A 16182-nucleotide genomic window follows, 5' to 3' on the forward strand; every position below is an offset into this window, starting at 1 on the left:
AATTGTCCATATTAAAATGTTGTAGTGCATTGTGTGTATTATTTTTATTTCGTCATGCATTAATTAAAAAAAGTAGGCTAAATGATGTATTTATGATTTATTTTAATGTTTTTGATTTTCGAATCGCAACAAACAGTGATTTGCAGTGGTTTCATGAAAGCTTATTTCGTTCACCATCACCATGACAGGTGTGAAAATGTGCAAAAAAGACAAAAGTCGTGTTCTTGTATATATGTTTTATGTAAGTAATAAAATATTACTATAACATAAATATAAACGTGACTTTGCAGTCTACATTTCGCAATCAACATACAACCAATGTAGTAAACAAAACATTTGTAATCCACTGCAACATAATCAACAGAGCCGAACAAAAAAAGCTCCAAACACACTTAGGAAATAAATATATAGATATATAAATGGTCATAAATGAAATATTAAAATATCTTCTTGGAATTAGTAAGTGTACAAAACTGCCCGGAAAACAAAACAAAACAAAACAAAACGAACCCAGAACAAATACATATGTTTACATATTCGACATATTTACATATTGGAAATAATCCTGACAACTATTTATTTAAAATCTTTTCTCTTGTAATTTATTTTTATTTTTATTACTTTTTTGGAAAAGGTTGTATATTCACACTGTTCAAATAACATTGCAGAAATGAACACCTGCTGTCCAATGAAAAAATGCCAGACCTTGAGAAACGACACGAAACGTTACCAGCCTCCTATTTATTTTTTTGACCCCAATCCTGATAAGAAGTCCCGAAAACACATCCCTTATTCACTAAAACAACTACTTTCCCCCGTGTCCAGGCTCATAAGTAGGATGTAAAATGTAAGTAACATAAACTAAACGGGCACAGCTGACATAGAGAGTGTCAAGAGTTGGCCAATAATCAAGAAGAACTAAGTGTACAGCACGATTTTTGGGCACTGAAAATTACCTGAGATATTTCTTTCTGTTTCATTTTGACTCGTCACTCTCAATATGTTTAGCTGGAGCAGACTTAGGAAATAGTGCCGGTTCAAAATAACGCGAAATTGGAAACGAAAATTGTAAACAAGTAAAGCATTAATGTCGTATACCTCCAACAAATACAGTGTAAAAAAACAAAACAAACAAACATGGAACGAAATTAAAATAACATTATTATAAGTGCCTCATGCAAAGAGGAAAAAATGAGAACAGTAGAACTCAAAATGACTAAATATTGTGTCAGACAGTGTATTCTTGTTGCCGTTTTAACGTCTCTGCATCTTTAGACGATATCAGGTGCTAAGAAATGATCATTGTAAACAGTTCCTGGTGCACTTGTTTGTATTGAAGGTTTTGACCAAGTGCCTGTTCTTTCCATCCCGAAATTCATCTGTCTTAAGTGGAAATTATAGTAAAACACTCGCTAGACAGAAAAAAAGATCTTAGCGTTAAAACATTCAAAATAAAGTAAACAACACAAATAATAATACAGATAATCATTGTAATAATTAATCTGGTTAATCGCTTTTACAAAAACACTGTCCACTCTCCTTTGTCCAAGGAGACCTTGCCCCTTTTGTGGCTCGTAGCTCCCTTTTATCGGCGAATTTTTCCAGAGTGGCACAAACGATACAATTTTCGTAAACACTGGTACTGATTTGATAAATGCACGCGAAGCCGGCGCGGTAGCCTACTGTATGCATTTTCACGTTATTCAGAATTAGTGGCGTCCCGTAAGCTGCCCGGTCTCTGTCAGCGAACTCTTCCCAAACTTTCTGTCTCTGATCTCTTGGGATAAACAAAGGGGATAAACAAAATCCATTGTAGTTTCTTTTCAAACAAGGACACTGTTTAAGATAGCAGTCACTGGACAGGACTCTGTAGTGTGTGGTGGAGAGGGGGTGTCTCCGCTTGTGAGTATACGTCCTCCATGGTTGGATGAGGGACCCCCACCGGTGTCATTCTTTTCTCTTTCTGTCTTCTGTTGCAAAACCACACACGCACAACCTCTTTTTCCAACTGCAGAGTGCCAGCTAAAGAGGTGATTTCGTGGGCGGAGGGCTTGGGGCACTTTAAGAAATGGTTCTCCAGTGCCCCTTTCACTCCGACTTCGATGGAGGTCCTCTTCTTTCGTTTCCGGCCCTGTGCTGCAATCTTGTCTAAATTCGTGGGGCTGCCCGTGTTTGAATCTGTCTCCTCGAGCCATTTGTTAAGCAGAGGTTTAAGTTTGCACATGTTCTTGAAACTCAGTTGCAGAGCCTCAAATCTACAGATGGTGGTCTGGGAAAAGACGTTTCCGTAGAGCGTGCCCAGCGCTAAGCCCACGTCCGCCTGCGTAAAACCAAGTTTGATGCGCCTCTGCTTGAACTGTTTGGCGAACTGCTCCAGGTCGTCGGAGCTGGGGGCGTCTTCGTCCGAGTGGTCCTGGTGGTGGCTGAACGGCTGCTGAGGAGACTCCATCTGGTTGTCATGGCTACCCGCGTCGTCGTGGAGCGGGTCCCGCAAGCCGTGGTGCAGCGACGGCTGGGGGCTTAACATAGTGTAGCCCGTCTGCGAGTAGACCAGCGACTGGTGACCATTGGAGGCGGGAGAGAGCGGGGATAAGTGGTGCGTTGTGGTCGGCGCCCATGATCCGTGGTGGCTGTTTTGCGTCGGCTGGTGGACCAGATGCGATCTGTGATAGCCGTTCCCCAGGTCTTCTCTGCTCTGCACGCTGGCTTTGTTGTGCTCCGCTTGTCCGATGTGGGTGCCGCTGGTCCAGTCGGTGTTGGAGGTTGGCAGCCACTGGTGGTGCGTTAGGCTCATCGGATGTCCCGTGTTGGTCGCTAGCCCTTGTAAGTACTCGTGGTGCATCATTTTCTGCACCTCTCTGTAGGTCGTCCCCTGGTGCATCCTGTCCGAATCCGGATGCATTAGCGGGTTCGAAGGCAATGAGTTATTCCGCGGAATATACTGAGCTGTTGTCGCCATGGCTCCGACTTAGAAAACTGACAAGCACTTCGGAGATCTTTGAGCTTTAGAGCCCAAAACGCAACAACCTGCTCTGGGAGGTCTTAGGGAAGAGCTAAGACACGCCTCCCCTGCGCGTGCATTGGTTCCTCGCCGACTACAGCCCACCAGGTTTCCTTATTACCTCTCGCGGGCCGCTTGGTTGGCTGCCGGGCGCCGTGATCCCAGTTACTCGCAATTGGCCGCTTTCACTAGACGCTTTCTCTTTTTTCCTTTTCTTCTCCTCTCCCCACTATAAGAGAGCGTGAGCAGCAAAACCGTAGGAAATTACTGGGCTTTGAGGGTTGTTTTGCAAATAACCACGTGGGGGAGTGTGGTACTCTTTTTGGCGGGGTGGAAGAATGACCCGCCTTGCATTGCCTCTTTTAGAAACTGTACCGCTCCTCTTTGCAAGTGGTGTTCTAAAGTATCTCAGGAGCCACCCACGACAAAGATGAAAATCAGTATGATACATTAAAAGATGTTTATATATAGCAATAGCCTATCATTTAGTGTTACCCACATACACGATTATTTATGATTATTCAAGTAGGTACCATGTATCGAATTAATAAAACATCTTACAGAAATACAGACCGCCCACATTGTAACATATCAGACATTCTCCATCATTATGCATAAATGCATAAACAATATAGGCTACCGCCGACCCTGTAAATAAATAGACTTGTATTTCATTTAATAGGCTAGTGCACGTTTTAAATGTTTGATTAAAGTACATTTCAGTAACATTCTCATTTACAAATCATTACATTTCAGGTTTTGGCTTAATTTAACCCACTAGATTTTTACAAACATACAAAGTCCACATAAAGCTGCGGCGTGTTGACAATATCTTCACTCGAAGCATTTTTTTCTAAACAGTAACTTCGAGAGAAATCCAGTGTTTCTCCCTCCTGGCCTCCTCCGTATTCCTTTCCCGGCTGATCTGATTATTTTTCCCTTCACGTTTTGTCCCAATAGCAAATTACCAATTCTATGAATTGCAAAGCAGCCTCGGAGACGCTGAGGGGTAGAGAGGGGGAGATGCGAAGATTGAAAGGGATCTTTGCAAACACAATCACGTTCTTAAATGGAAATGTGGGGCTTTAAACAAATCTTACATCTCTCCTGTTCCAGTCGTCTAAAACTCCGCAATCAGGCACACGTTCGACTCCATCTAAAACCACAGCTTTTTTAGAAGATTTTTTTGGTATCACTTCTATTTAAATTATTTACCTCACTGTATTTTTTTAGTTCACGTTCGTGTTTGTGTGTTTGTCTTGCTCTTATGGGGTGTTTCCACAGGCTTTTGCGAGGAAATGTGCCGTTACATGCGAAGAACCCAGGCGTCAATCCAAAACGCTTCACTGTGGTAAGTTTGCACACTGCTTTTCCTATCTGTCCATCTGCACGAGCTTCGCGCGTTCATGGAAGTGTAACCTAAATGATGTTCTTAGGGTCACAAGTGCTCGTCACCACTCTGTCAAAGGCGTGGTTATGTAAAGCCACCATTTATTTATTTATCACATATGCAATAACACTCGCAGAAGGGATATTTCAACATTAGGCTATTTTAAAGTTCACATCTGAATAGAACGTGATTTTATTCCAAATTAAACAACGTCTCAGGTGGTTTATATTTGTGTAATTTTTTGAAATTCCTATCGTATATCTTCTTAAGTACAACGTTTATCTATTTATATAACTTCAGCAAAGCTTCTAAACTGATATAATAGGCTAAGTGTTTTTTGATAATAATGATTTACCTTCGCTTCCTAACTCTCCAGTGGCTTTTAAGCGTTTATATTAATCTCTTTCTGTAATTTTCAAACGTTTCTGTAAATTTCGGTTTTGCGTTCATGATTATTACACATTAAATATATTTTGTGTGCATGACTTAAGGCGATAAATATGAATAGGCTATGTGATCCACACCAAGTTATAGGCAAGCAGTTTTTTTTTTTGTTAAATGTATAATTATTTGTATTTATTTTTAATCTAAAGCGTGCTGTATAGTCGAATGTCGTTCTGCCCCAGAGAGCCGCAGTTAATGAGGATGCTTCACTGTACAGTTTCTCTCATTTGGAAGTCTATAAAAAGAGCGGTCATTTATGCCCAGAGAGCTGCGTCACAGTAGCAGCACAGTCAAACTCTTCGCTTAGTTTGCCAGCGAAAGAAAGTGGTTCAAAAAGCGCCCAGATGCTTCTTTTTTTCCCCCTTCGCAAAGAATATGGCCTTGTGTGGAGCGAGGTGAATTTTTCCTGGGATGCACGAGGTTGCTATGGAGAGCGGTTTGAAAGGATCACACTGATCCTGCAGATGAATGATTTGCCATACAGGAAAAGACAAATAATAGCCCTTGTTTTGTAAGATGGCAATGAAAGACAGTAGGGAACAATCGTGGCCTTTGAGTATCCAGGATGTACTAAATCTGCTCACAGAATTTTATAGCTCGAAGTTTAAGGGAAAAAAAGTTGTTGCTCATCTCTGTTTATCTGTTACAAGTAGATTTTCTGTAGGTTATAACAGGATGCCTTGAAACCAAATCTTAAATTATATTAAAGCTGTATTAGCTCTCATTACTAATTCACTTGATATTCAAGTAGCTCTATAAGAGAAACATTTCGTTTAATTTGCATACAAAATGTTTCCTTTCGTTCACAAAAAAAGAGAAGAAGATAAGATTGGATTCTGGGGCGCTAGTCTTCTTTTCTCACGATTCACGCGTCTGTAGTCACGTGCTTTAATCTGCACGAGGGACCCCCTCCACTTGAATATAATTAGAGTCTGGTCGGTCAAACCCTCCATTAACCATAGGCCGTAAAAGTGCACAGGAGAAAGAGTTCAGAAAACAGCGAATATACATGGCGTTATCTGTGGGTGCCAAATGCTAAAACATTTTCATATTAGAGATTAAAAAGTTTCATTGTTTTGACCGTTATCTTCTTTTTGACATGGCCGTATCAGCATTAGCCAGAAATCCTCATTTTTGCATGTTTATTAATTGCAATACACTTTTAAAAATATTCACACAAAAAAAAGTTTAAATCACTAGCCTACTCGGATACAAAGTTAGACTAAGTTAAAATGCTGCAATCCAGCATCATAAACAATAACGATGTAGTCTGTACAACGTCAGTTGGTAATATATTTACTGCATATGTAATATTTCGGTATCATGTGATGTAGGCTTGATAATACAAATAATAAATACGTAAACAAGGAAAATAATTATAATGAAAAATCTTTTTTGGTGTCTTTAATGAGTGATTGCCATGGCATAGTGAAAATTAACTGAGAGTGAAGTCCATTTTGACACTTTTAAAAACTTTTAAAAATAGATAAAAACATTGCTCTCAAACTATTTCCTACCTAACTTGAGGAAGCTCCTGCAGTTAAATACTGACATCGACTCAAAGCGAAATAAGTGTTTTAATTAAAGATTCATTCTACTAAAGATTCACCTCTCTTTCCATATATGCCGTTTGTTTTCACCCGTTCGCTTTGACAGACATGCGTAATGGGCACGCGCGCTTCCTGAGTAGCCACGAATGTGCAGACGCATCCTGCGCTTTTTCAGGTACCTCTTGCTCTCTTTTTTTTAGTTAATGAACTCAGGCGATTCCGCAAGCATCCCGAGGGATTGGAACGGGAATGTTTTCCTTTCCGTAAAAGGTGTGGGCTATATCTCTCCAACTCTCGACTTATCTTTGGGCTAATTAGGCGGGGCCCCGAAGACGCATGCATGAATATTCATGTGAAAGCACCGGCGCGCAATTAGCCATGGAGTGAGTTCCTAACTTCAATCACTGGCCAGTGCAAAGAGAGATGGGTACTCTTTCTCTTACAGCCAGCGAACAAGCCTTTTTAAAACATAAAGTGTAGGAGAAACAGCTAAGAGACTAACCTGATTTTTTTTACACAGTTAATTCTATGCTTTGTCAGTTCTTTTTTTTAAATGGATGGCAACCCTATTTATAAATTACAGGCTACCTACATTCAAATTTTTCCATTACCGACATCTCGGAGTGTTTTGAATATATAAAAGTTCAGAAGTGCATTTTAGTCAATCTAGTATTTTTTCCATTAAACGATGTTTTAAAGCATCAATTTCTTAGTCTCCTAGACAACGTTTTTCAGTAGTTATAGACCCAGGGACCTCCATGCAGATTTATAGACCAAAGTTTTTCTCCATAACATTCTGTAATAACTTTCATTAAAACTCGCCAGAACATAATGATCATTTAAATAATTCCTAGAAAATTATTTTTCATATATCTTCTTCTCAGACCCCTGCAGTACCTTCACAGACCCACAGGGGTCCCCTGCTTAAAAACCTTGGTCCTAGAGAGTTTTTAAACAAAATTATTATTGCAGTGGATGCCAGATAATATATGCTTTATTTAAAATAAACATGAAGCATTCTATACAGTTTGAGATTGTCAAGGCTGACCTTCATACTCTTGCAATGCTTTGTCAAATCACTCGTCATTTCTTCTTTTACATTTACTCCAGTTCTAATACACTAGTATTTTAATTTAATGTCTAATCTAAATCTAAAATTATATGATCTTTTTTCTTCTGTGCCTTATGATCTGCTTTAATTTAAATATAAAAATGCAGATATTTTTCTTTGTGATCTCTTCCTCTTTTTCTCACACACATTCACACACAAAGTTGGGCAGCGTACCTGTATTGCTGTCCGCTCTGTCCGCAAAGGCCTCAATCCGTTGCTTTGAATTCAAGGCGATCTTTATCCTGCCCCTATCCAGGTGTGCACTTGCAACTTGCTTCCATAAAGATGCGTTTATGTATGTATGTATGTGTGGAGGGGAACAGGGAGCTTTTGGAGGGGGGCTTTTTGAGATAAGCAGTGGAATTTGTGCCGTCTGAATATGGATGGCAGCCAGACCCTTGGTAAGCAGCTGATAGAGTGGTAAACAGCTTGTGGGCTGAAGGGGTTAGAAGCATGCTTCTGAATACATTGGGCCTCTCTTCCACTGTCTGCCTTCACAATGGTCAATCAAATCAACGTCACTTTCCCCTCAATCCCTGTGATGCAGTGGGTTTGTAATGTTGGACAAGCTGTCACTACACCCATCCTCTCACTTATCAACCGCTGACATTAATGTTCAGGCTTGGTGGATGATTGCAATAGCAAATATTTTCTGTGCACTTTGGTTTGATATCAAATTGTTCTTCAGATTCCAGGACTTGACCTCTGAATCATACATACTGTTGAATGTTAACTTAAGATGCAAATTCCTCCGTGGCCTCTCTTTAGTCTTACATCTCATTAAATGCCACTTTAATTCATTATCGAACACCGTTAGTTCACATTCACATTCAGATACATGAAAGTATGGTTTTCATTCCCATCTATTAGAATGTATATCATCTAACCATCTAGTAAACATTCTAAAATGTGTGATGATGACTTGTTCATGACTGCTTCTATAAAGTGTAACCAAGATATTTTATTTTTTTTGTATAGATTTATGTTTATAATAATACACAGCTTAACGCTGATCGAGTTTCATCATTTCTTCTGAAAGGACTAATGGAGCTGAAAGCTGATGATGATGATAGAGAAAATATGCAAACATAATTTGCCTTCTTAGAAAGCACATCCAGAGATAAAAGAGGTGATCACATCACATTATTTAACATAACTTTATAGTTATTTAATGACAATTATTGTTTATTACTCAAAAAATGTTTTACTCAACAAAAAACAACACACACACACACACACACACACACACACACACACACACACACACACACACACACACACACACACACACACACACACACACACACACACACACACACACACACACACACACACACACACACACACACACACACACACACACACACACACACACACACACACACACACACGTTGGTCTATGTGGTTTACAGGGACTCTCCATAGGCGTAATGGTTTTTATTCTGTACAAACCGTATTTCCTATTCCCTTACACTGCCCCTGCCCCTAAACCTACCCATCACAGGAAACATTCTGCATTTTTACTTTCTCAAAAAAACATCATTTAGTATGTTTTTAAGGCCATTTGAATCACATTTATAGTGTAATACCAGTGTAATACCCATGTAGTTATACAAATTTGTGTCCTTATAAACCACATAAACAGGCTCACACACACACACGCACGCACGCACGCACGCACACACACACATACACACATTTGTTTTTTAGGCGTAATGGTTTTTATTCTGTACAAACCGTATTTCCTATCCCCTTACACTGCCCCTACCCCTAAACCTACCCATCACAGGAAACTTTCTGCATTTTTACTTTCTAAAAAAAACTCATCCTGTATGATTTATAAGCATTTTGAAAAGTGAATTACCTTCTCCTTGTAATACCTATGTCATACCCATGTCATTATACACATTTGTGTCCTCATATGTCACAAAAACATGCCCAAACACAAACACACACACACAAACACACACACATACACACTCATGTATAAATATTTGCATGTATACCTACTGTATATATTTATATAATTTATAATATATATGAATAGTATATACTGTATGCATTTATATTATATATAAGTATTTAATATATTAAATAAACAATAAATCTTTAATATATACATGAATATACATGAATTATGTATACATAATAAAAACAAAAATGTATTTAGCTAAACAAATAAGAAATATATTCGTCACAATGTATGGTGATTAACTTGCTTGAGTGCCAAATTATAAATTATAATTAGAGTTTTTGACATCCACACCTGTTTATTGCCAAGTTCTAGAGTTTTGTTATGCGAAAATCCACAGTTGTTTCTTTTCTTTCTTTCATCAAACTGGGAAATAACAGTACTTCTAAGAACCCTGTGTAACGTATTTAATCATTATTCAGTCACTTAAATATTTAATGATTGATTTGATAAACCATGTGGATTTCCTCGTATAAACTGTCTGTTTCACTGGAGTGTTTTAAGAGCCGTCTCTCTTCCCTGGTGGCAGCCACAGTAAGGCCAAGCCAGCACAAAGCCGCAGAGTTCCACATGTCACCGCGCACTCAAGAGAGCATCTAGAGGCCCTCACCAAACTTATTAATGACTTGCTTCCTTTTAATTAGATAGTAATTCATGTTAATGCATGCCTAATGAACCCAAATCGTTCCCTTCGGTCATTCAGCGGAGTTCCACTGTGTTTACTCATTCTGTCTGTTTTTCCCGCTTCTGTGTTTTATTAGGCTCAAAGGGGCCTGAAAGGACTGAGCGACTTGCTTTAGAGACATCTGAGGAATTCACTGGAAAAGCCAATAACGAGATCAAGGGGCATTTGGGTATGAATTCGACCATATGATATCAAGAAGACTTTAGGGAGGCTGCTTTAGCAACAGATGCTTTGAGATCACCACGATATGCTCGCACTGAACTCGTAGCCACGGGGTTATGGACCTTATGTGTGTGTTTTCGAGGGCAGCTCCACACTTTGCCTGGCTGGGAGAGTGGAGTGACCAGACCAGCTCCAGCCCAAAAGGGGTCACGACCAGACGCCAAGTGCTCCCATCTCGCTGTCGTCTGTGGTCAAGCACTCGCCGGGGCAGACTGAATTAAATTAGACTGCTTTTAATTGAGGATTGACCGGTCTGAGAGCAGCTGGCTCTTGGGTCAGTCAAGATAGCAAAGCCTGAATCCCCCAGGCCCCAACTGCAATTTCAGCCCCGCAGGTCCTGGAATGGACTGGGAGGGAGAGAAGGCCAGAGCATGCTGGGAATGCACGGCTGATGATTAGCAATAGAGTTTATAGGAAGGCTTAGATGAGATTTGGCTTGTTTGCTTGAGTGGAAAGTGTAACGCACACACTCAGAGCCTGTTCTTGTGTAGACTCAGTGTAAATCGGCTTAAGGTTTGCACCTCGCTGAAAATCTCCTCAAACGCCCGGTCGACACAATTAATCGCTTCATTAATTAACAATCGCTGCGCGCGATACACCACCCCGGCTGTGTCTTGGCAAGTGTGCGGTTTACAAGCAACCTTCTTACGTTCTCTTCTTTCACTCCTCCCACCCTCTCCAGTACTCCTCTTTATCTTATTCTTCTGCACTCCTTTTCCTTCTTTAAGCTGCCCCGCAAAAGCCAACTCTGCTGTTTTAGCACGAACAGACGCACTTTTCTCTCGGCAAGCAGGTCAGAGCGCTCTGCTAACATTTGTTATCTATAATCCTGCAGGTCTCCGCGCAAAATGAGCGTAGTAAACTCTTGCAAAGCCCTAATCCCTCCGTTTCTTTTAGATGCGCTTCCCCTCTCTCTCTTTTCTTTTCCATCTATGGGGTGGGTGGGAAAGTGTTTTTTTTTGTGTGTTTTTTTAAAGGATCTCTGATTGCAGCACTTATTTTTGAGCTATTCTGAATGACCAAACTTCTTTTACCTCCAAATAATTAACGCAATCCTTTTCTGGAAATTAAAAATATGTTTTTTTTAATGCACTCCAATGCTGAGGAATCATTTCAGGCCGCCACAAGCCGCCCATGCTTTTATGACAGGCTTTGTTGATTTGCTTGTGTGTGGTTCAGAGTAGCTGTTATGCTAAATCTCTCTCTGTATTCATACTGTATGCGTTTATGGTTTGACTGTCTGTGCCAGTTAATCTGGCTGGTGCTGTTGATTCATCTCAGTAACATACAAGGATATGTGCGAAAAAGTTTTTTTTTCTTTGGCCATCACTCTCAATTATCTATGCGCTGATTTGATTTGAGTTCGATACTATGCAAATTATGTATATGAATGCTCGCGTGCGGTTCTGCCGCATTTTGTCTTGGTCATGCACACCCACACATGTAGCGAGCACGTTGGTGTGTGTGTGTGTTGTATGGTGAGTAATAGCCGGGCTCGTTGGAAGGCTGTAGTGTTGACAGCATGGTAAACGATGCAGCCTGCCTACTGCAGCAGCTAGCCTGCTAATCACACACACCACATGATAATGAGAACAACCCCTGTCCCCCAACACACACACACACACACGACTAACCACAGCAAACAGACAAACATCCTCTCACACACACTGACCCATACTTCTACAGACAAATGGAAGACATAATGGTAGCCGGAGGCAGTGCATGCTGAATCTCTCTATCTCTCTCTCTTACACTCTCGAACTAAACACATCTCTATCTCTTTACTGTCCTTACACACATACATACATACATTCATCTCTCATATTAACAGCTTTCTGTCAGTCGAGACTCGGACTTGACGTGGAGACTTGTGAACCAAAGTATTTAGGCTTTAAAAGTGATGTAGTATCTTAATAAAATTAGTTATGTTAGAAAAAAATTGAATAATATTATTAAATAAACTATTAATTAACAAAATATTACATTTAAAATGAATTTGGAGAGAAGTATTTTATGCTTATACCAAGGCAGCATTTATTTGATCAGAAATACAGGAAAAACAGTGATATTGTGAAATATTATTACAATTTCAAATAAATGTTTTCTATTTCAATATACTAAAACATGTAATTGATTCCATTTATTAATGTTCAGCATCATTACTCCAGTCTTCAGTGTCACATGATCCTTCAGAAATCATTCTAACATGCTAGTGGTGTTCAATAAACATGTCTGATTATTAACAATGTGTAAAACAGTTGTGCTGTTTAATATTTTGGTGGAAGCTCTTTGATGACTAGAAAGTTCAAAAGAGCAGCATTTATTTGAAATAATAATACATACCAATACAAAAAAGGTCAAACAATGTAAATGTCTTTACTGTCACTTTTGATCAATTAATGCATCCATGCTTAATACAAATTTTCATTTATTATTTTCATACTCTTACTGAACAGTTGTGTAAGTAAAACCTCAGACACTTTTAGATATGTATTTAATGATCAATTACTTTTAAAAAGAAAACAATAAGGATTTGAGACTTACTTGCCTATCTTTTCCCTTGAACGCTGCTTTAATGTGCACAATAAACATTTTACACATGCACAGAATATTACATGTGATATATCAGACCTTCCGGCTAAGGGAATGAGGAGGAGTTGAGAAAGAAAGAAAGCAAGCAAGCAAGCAAACCCTAAAAATCAGACCCATGGGTACGGCTCCATTCTCAAGGCAGCTGTGGGCTATGAGAGATTTCAATTCATTTTTTCCTCTCTTCCTCACAAGCCAAAAAACTTCCTGCTGCGGATTCAACAGCATCTACTGTGTTAGGGCACTTTGCTGTCACGAGAGAGAAGAACAAGGGGCAAACAGCCATCTGTCATTAAAACACAGTTAAGCATCATAATCAAAGAGTACCTGACAAAATCCCACCTGTATTCACTATAACGCAAAACTGAGCTTCAGAATTCCAAGACGTTTGAGAACTGTGCCAGGATGCGAAAAATAACGACAATTTGTTTGACAATTTGTCACATGCAGATTTCTTGCACATTACCCATGATTAACACAGGTATAAATGAGGATATTGTTTCCTGGCAAACGTGCACTCTAAGGAATGAAGATGTGCAAATGGCTTCGTTCATTTTAAGCGAGGTGACACTTCACACCGTCTCACATTCACACTTCTTTGTATCTTGCAGGGTGTAGACTGGAGCAGGTGCGGTGCCTGTAGGTCCTTTTTGTACCATATGTACTCAGGTAAGGCCATGGGGCATGATGTGTCACATCCCAAAATCACTTTACTCTCTCTCGCGCTCTCTGAATCACACAAACAAACTCATTGAACCATCTGCTTCTTCAGAATTTTCTTAATCATTATTGTTCATTTTCAAAATAATAACTATATATATATATATATATATATATATATATATATATATATATATATATATATATATATACATACACACATTATTCAAATAATACAACAATAATATAAAAAATATGACTACTAATAATTTTTTGATTATTTGCTTATTTAATGTTTAGTATATAGTTGCGTATAGTTGTGTAATGTTTAGTTATGTTTAATATGTCTTTATTATTATTGATGTTGTCATTGTTAAATACTGTGTATTAAAAAGCACCAGATGCTGATTTATTTTGTATGATGTAATGATGCCATGAAAAAATAAAAAAGTAAAACAATCGTATTTTGTAAAAAGTGTTTTTTTCTGTATTATCTGGCAGCTCTACTTTTAGTAGGAAATTTCAGTGACTGCCTGCAGGGACAGTTTCCCTCGAGCAGCCCGGGGTGCTGTACTCAAGGGCACTTGGAATTGAACCTGCACCCTTTGTACTGTCAACTGAGATCCTTAACCCTGTATTTGTGTAGCAAAGTGGTAAAGCTTCTCATTTGACAGAGAGAGCGAGCAAATGTGTTTGTGTGTAAAACGTGTAAAAGCCATTTAGGATTTGACCCCCTGACACTGCTTAGAGGCAGCTTTTCCTTGTACTATACTTGGCTGCGAACACACTCCCTCATGCTCTCGCTCATGTTTGGATCTTTTTCCTCTGGTTGCTAAGCCACATAGACTGGCACACTAGTAATGCCTGCACTGTCCGTCCTGTCTCTGCACTGTCACCATATGCTCAGAGAGATGTTGCATCAGTTCTTCCATGATCTGTCACTGCACCAAACGTTTTCACTTGGTAATACTTACAAGCAGGGTCTCAAATAACACCCACCTAGTGACAAAGTAAAAATTGGCTTTGGCAAGTAAATCATTATTGACCTGTTGGCTGGTCATTCTGGTAAAGTCAGCTGACATGATTGTGACTGTCATGACTTGCAGGAAAGTGTACCATTTAAAGGTTGCCTATTTTTGTAAGATTTTGTTTTTTCTGAGGTGACACATTTGTGCAACATTCATGCACTAAACCACAGAAATAAAACTTAAAAAGCAACCCAATGGGACCCAAAACTCATTGGTTACCAACATTTTTCAAAAATATCTTCTGTCTTTCAGTCATACAGGTTTGGGAATGACACAAGGGTGAGTAAATGATGATAGAATTGACTGTTTTGGGGGGACTATCCCCCCAATAATATATTCCATATTTTGTAACAGGAAGCTTGTTTCCATATCTGCACTGCACAAAAAATGTTTAAAAAGTAAGTTACCTAATTGCCTTAAAATTTTGAGTTCATTGAAATTAAAAATGTGAGTTAATACAATAAACATTTTCGAGAATTGACACCCTTTATTCAAGTATTATTAAACAATTTTGTAATTGTGTTTTTTTTGTAATAATACAGTGAAACATGGCAAATGTTCATGATTTATAATTTTTTTTAAATTTATGTGATTCAGATACAATAATATTTTGAGTTTCTATATATTAAACCAATTTCCTTTATTGTACTTTTTAAATATTTTTTATAAATGTTTTTTTTATTTTTATTTCAATAAACTCAGCATTTTAAGACAACCAGGAAACCAAAAAATTTTTTTACAGTGTGAATACAATCTATCTTGCAATTTAGACATTACTTTCTCAGAATTGTGAGTTTATATCACAATTCTGCGGAAAAAAGTGAAAATTGCAATATGTGAACTCAAAATTGTTAGATAAAAAGTTCAATTACCTTTTCGTTTTGTATTCAGTGGTGTAAACAAGCTTTTATATAAAAAAAAAAAAAAAAAAATATATATATATATATATATATATATATATATATATATATATATATATATATATATATATATATACAGTCTTGTTCAAAATAATAGCAGTACAATGTGACTAACCAGAATAATCAAGGTTTTTAGTATATTTTTTATTGCTACGTGGCAAACAAGTTACCAGTAGGTTCAGTAGATTCTCAGAAAACAAACAAGACCCAGCATTCATGATATGCACGCTCTTAAGCCTGTGCAATTGGGCAATTAGTTGAAAGGGGTGTGTTCAAAAAAATAGCAGTGTCTACCTTTGACTGTACAAACTCAAAACTATTTTGTACAAACATTTTTTTTTCTGGGATTTAGCAATCCTGTGAATCACTAAACTAATATTTAGTTGTATGACCACAGTTTTTTAAAACTGCTTGACATCTGTGTGGCATGGAGTCAACCAACTTGTGGCACCTCTCAGCTGTTATTCCACTCCATGATTCTTTAACAACATTCCACAATTCGTTCACATTTCTTGGTTTTGCTTCAGAAACAGCATTTTTGATATCACCCCACAAGTTCTCAATTGGATTAAGGTCTGGAGATTGGGCTGGCCACTCCATAACATTAATT

At 38.4% G+C, this 16182-nt stretch overlaps 1 protein-coding gene and 1 long non-coding RNA gene across 2 annotated transcripts; one reads left to right on the forward strand and one right to left on the reverse strand.

The window, feature by feature from the left end:
• Positions 1–263: 263 nt before the first annotated feature.
• Positions 264–3038, reverse strand: pou3f1 (POU class 3 homeobox 1). Its single transcript, XM_067449593.1, has one exon. The coding sequence runs from the start codon at positions 2957–2959 to the stop codon at positions 1853–1855; it is 1107 nt and encodes a 368-aa protein (XP_067305694.1). The 5' UTR covers positions 2960–3038; the 3' UTR covers positions 264–1852.
• A 1053-nt stretch (positions 3039–4091) lies between these two features.
• Positions 4092–13712, forward strand: LOC137083646 (uncharacterized). The gene is made up of 3 exons (XR_010906564.1): positions 4092–4352; positions 8536–8625; positions 10230–13712. It is a non-coding gene; the product is annotated as an uncharacterized lncRNA (long non-coding RNA).
• The last annotated feature ends 2470 nt before the right edge of the window (positions 13713–16182 follow it).

The sequence above is a fragment of the Pseudorasbora parva genome, chromosome 7, assembly GCF_024679245.1.
Source record: "Pseudorasbora parva isolate DD20220531a chromosome 7, ASM2467924v1, whole genome shotgun sequence".
Classification (NCBI taxonomy): Eukaryota; Metazoa; Chordata; class Actinopteri; order Cypriniformes; family Gobionidae; genus Pseudorasbora; species Pseudorasbora parva.

Excerpts from the sequence above, each read along its gene's own strand:
- pou3f1 (XM_067449593.1), bottom strand. The coding sequence starts at position 2,959 with ATGGCGACAACAGCTCAGTATATTCCGCGGAATAACTCATTGCCTTCG.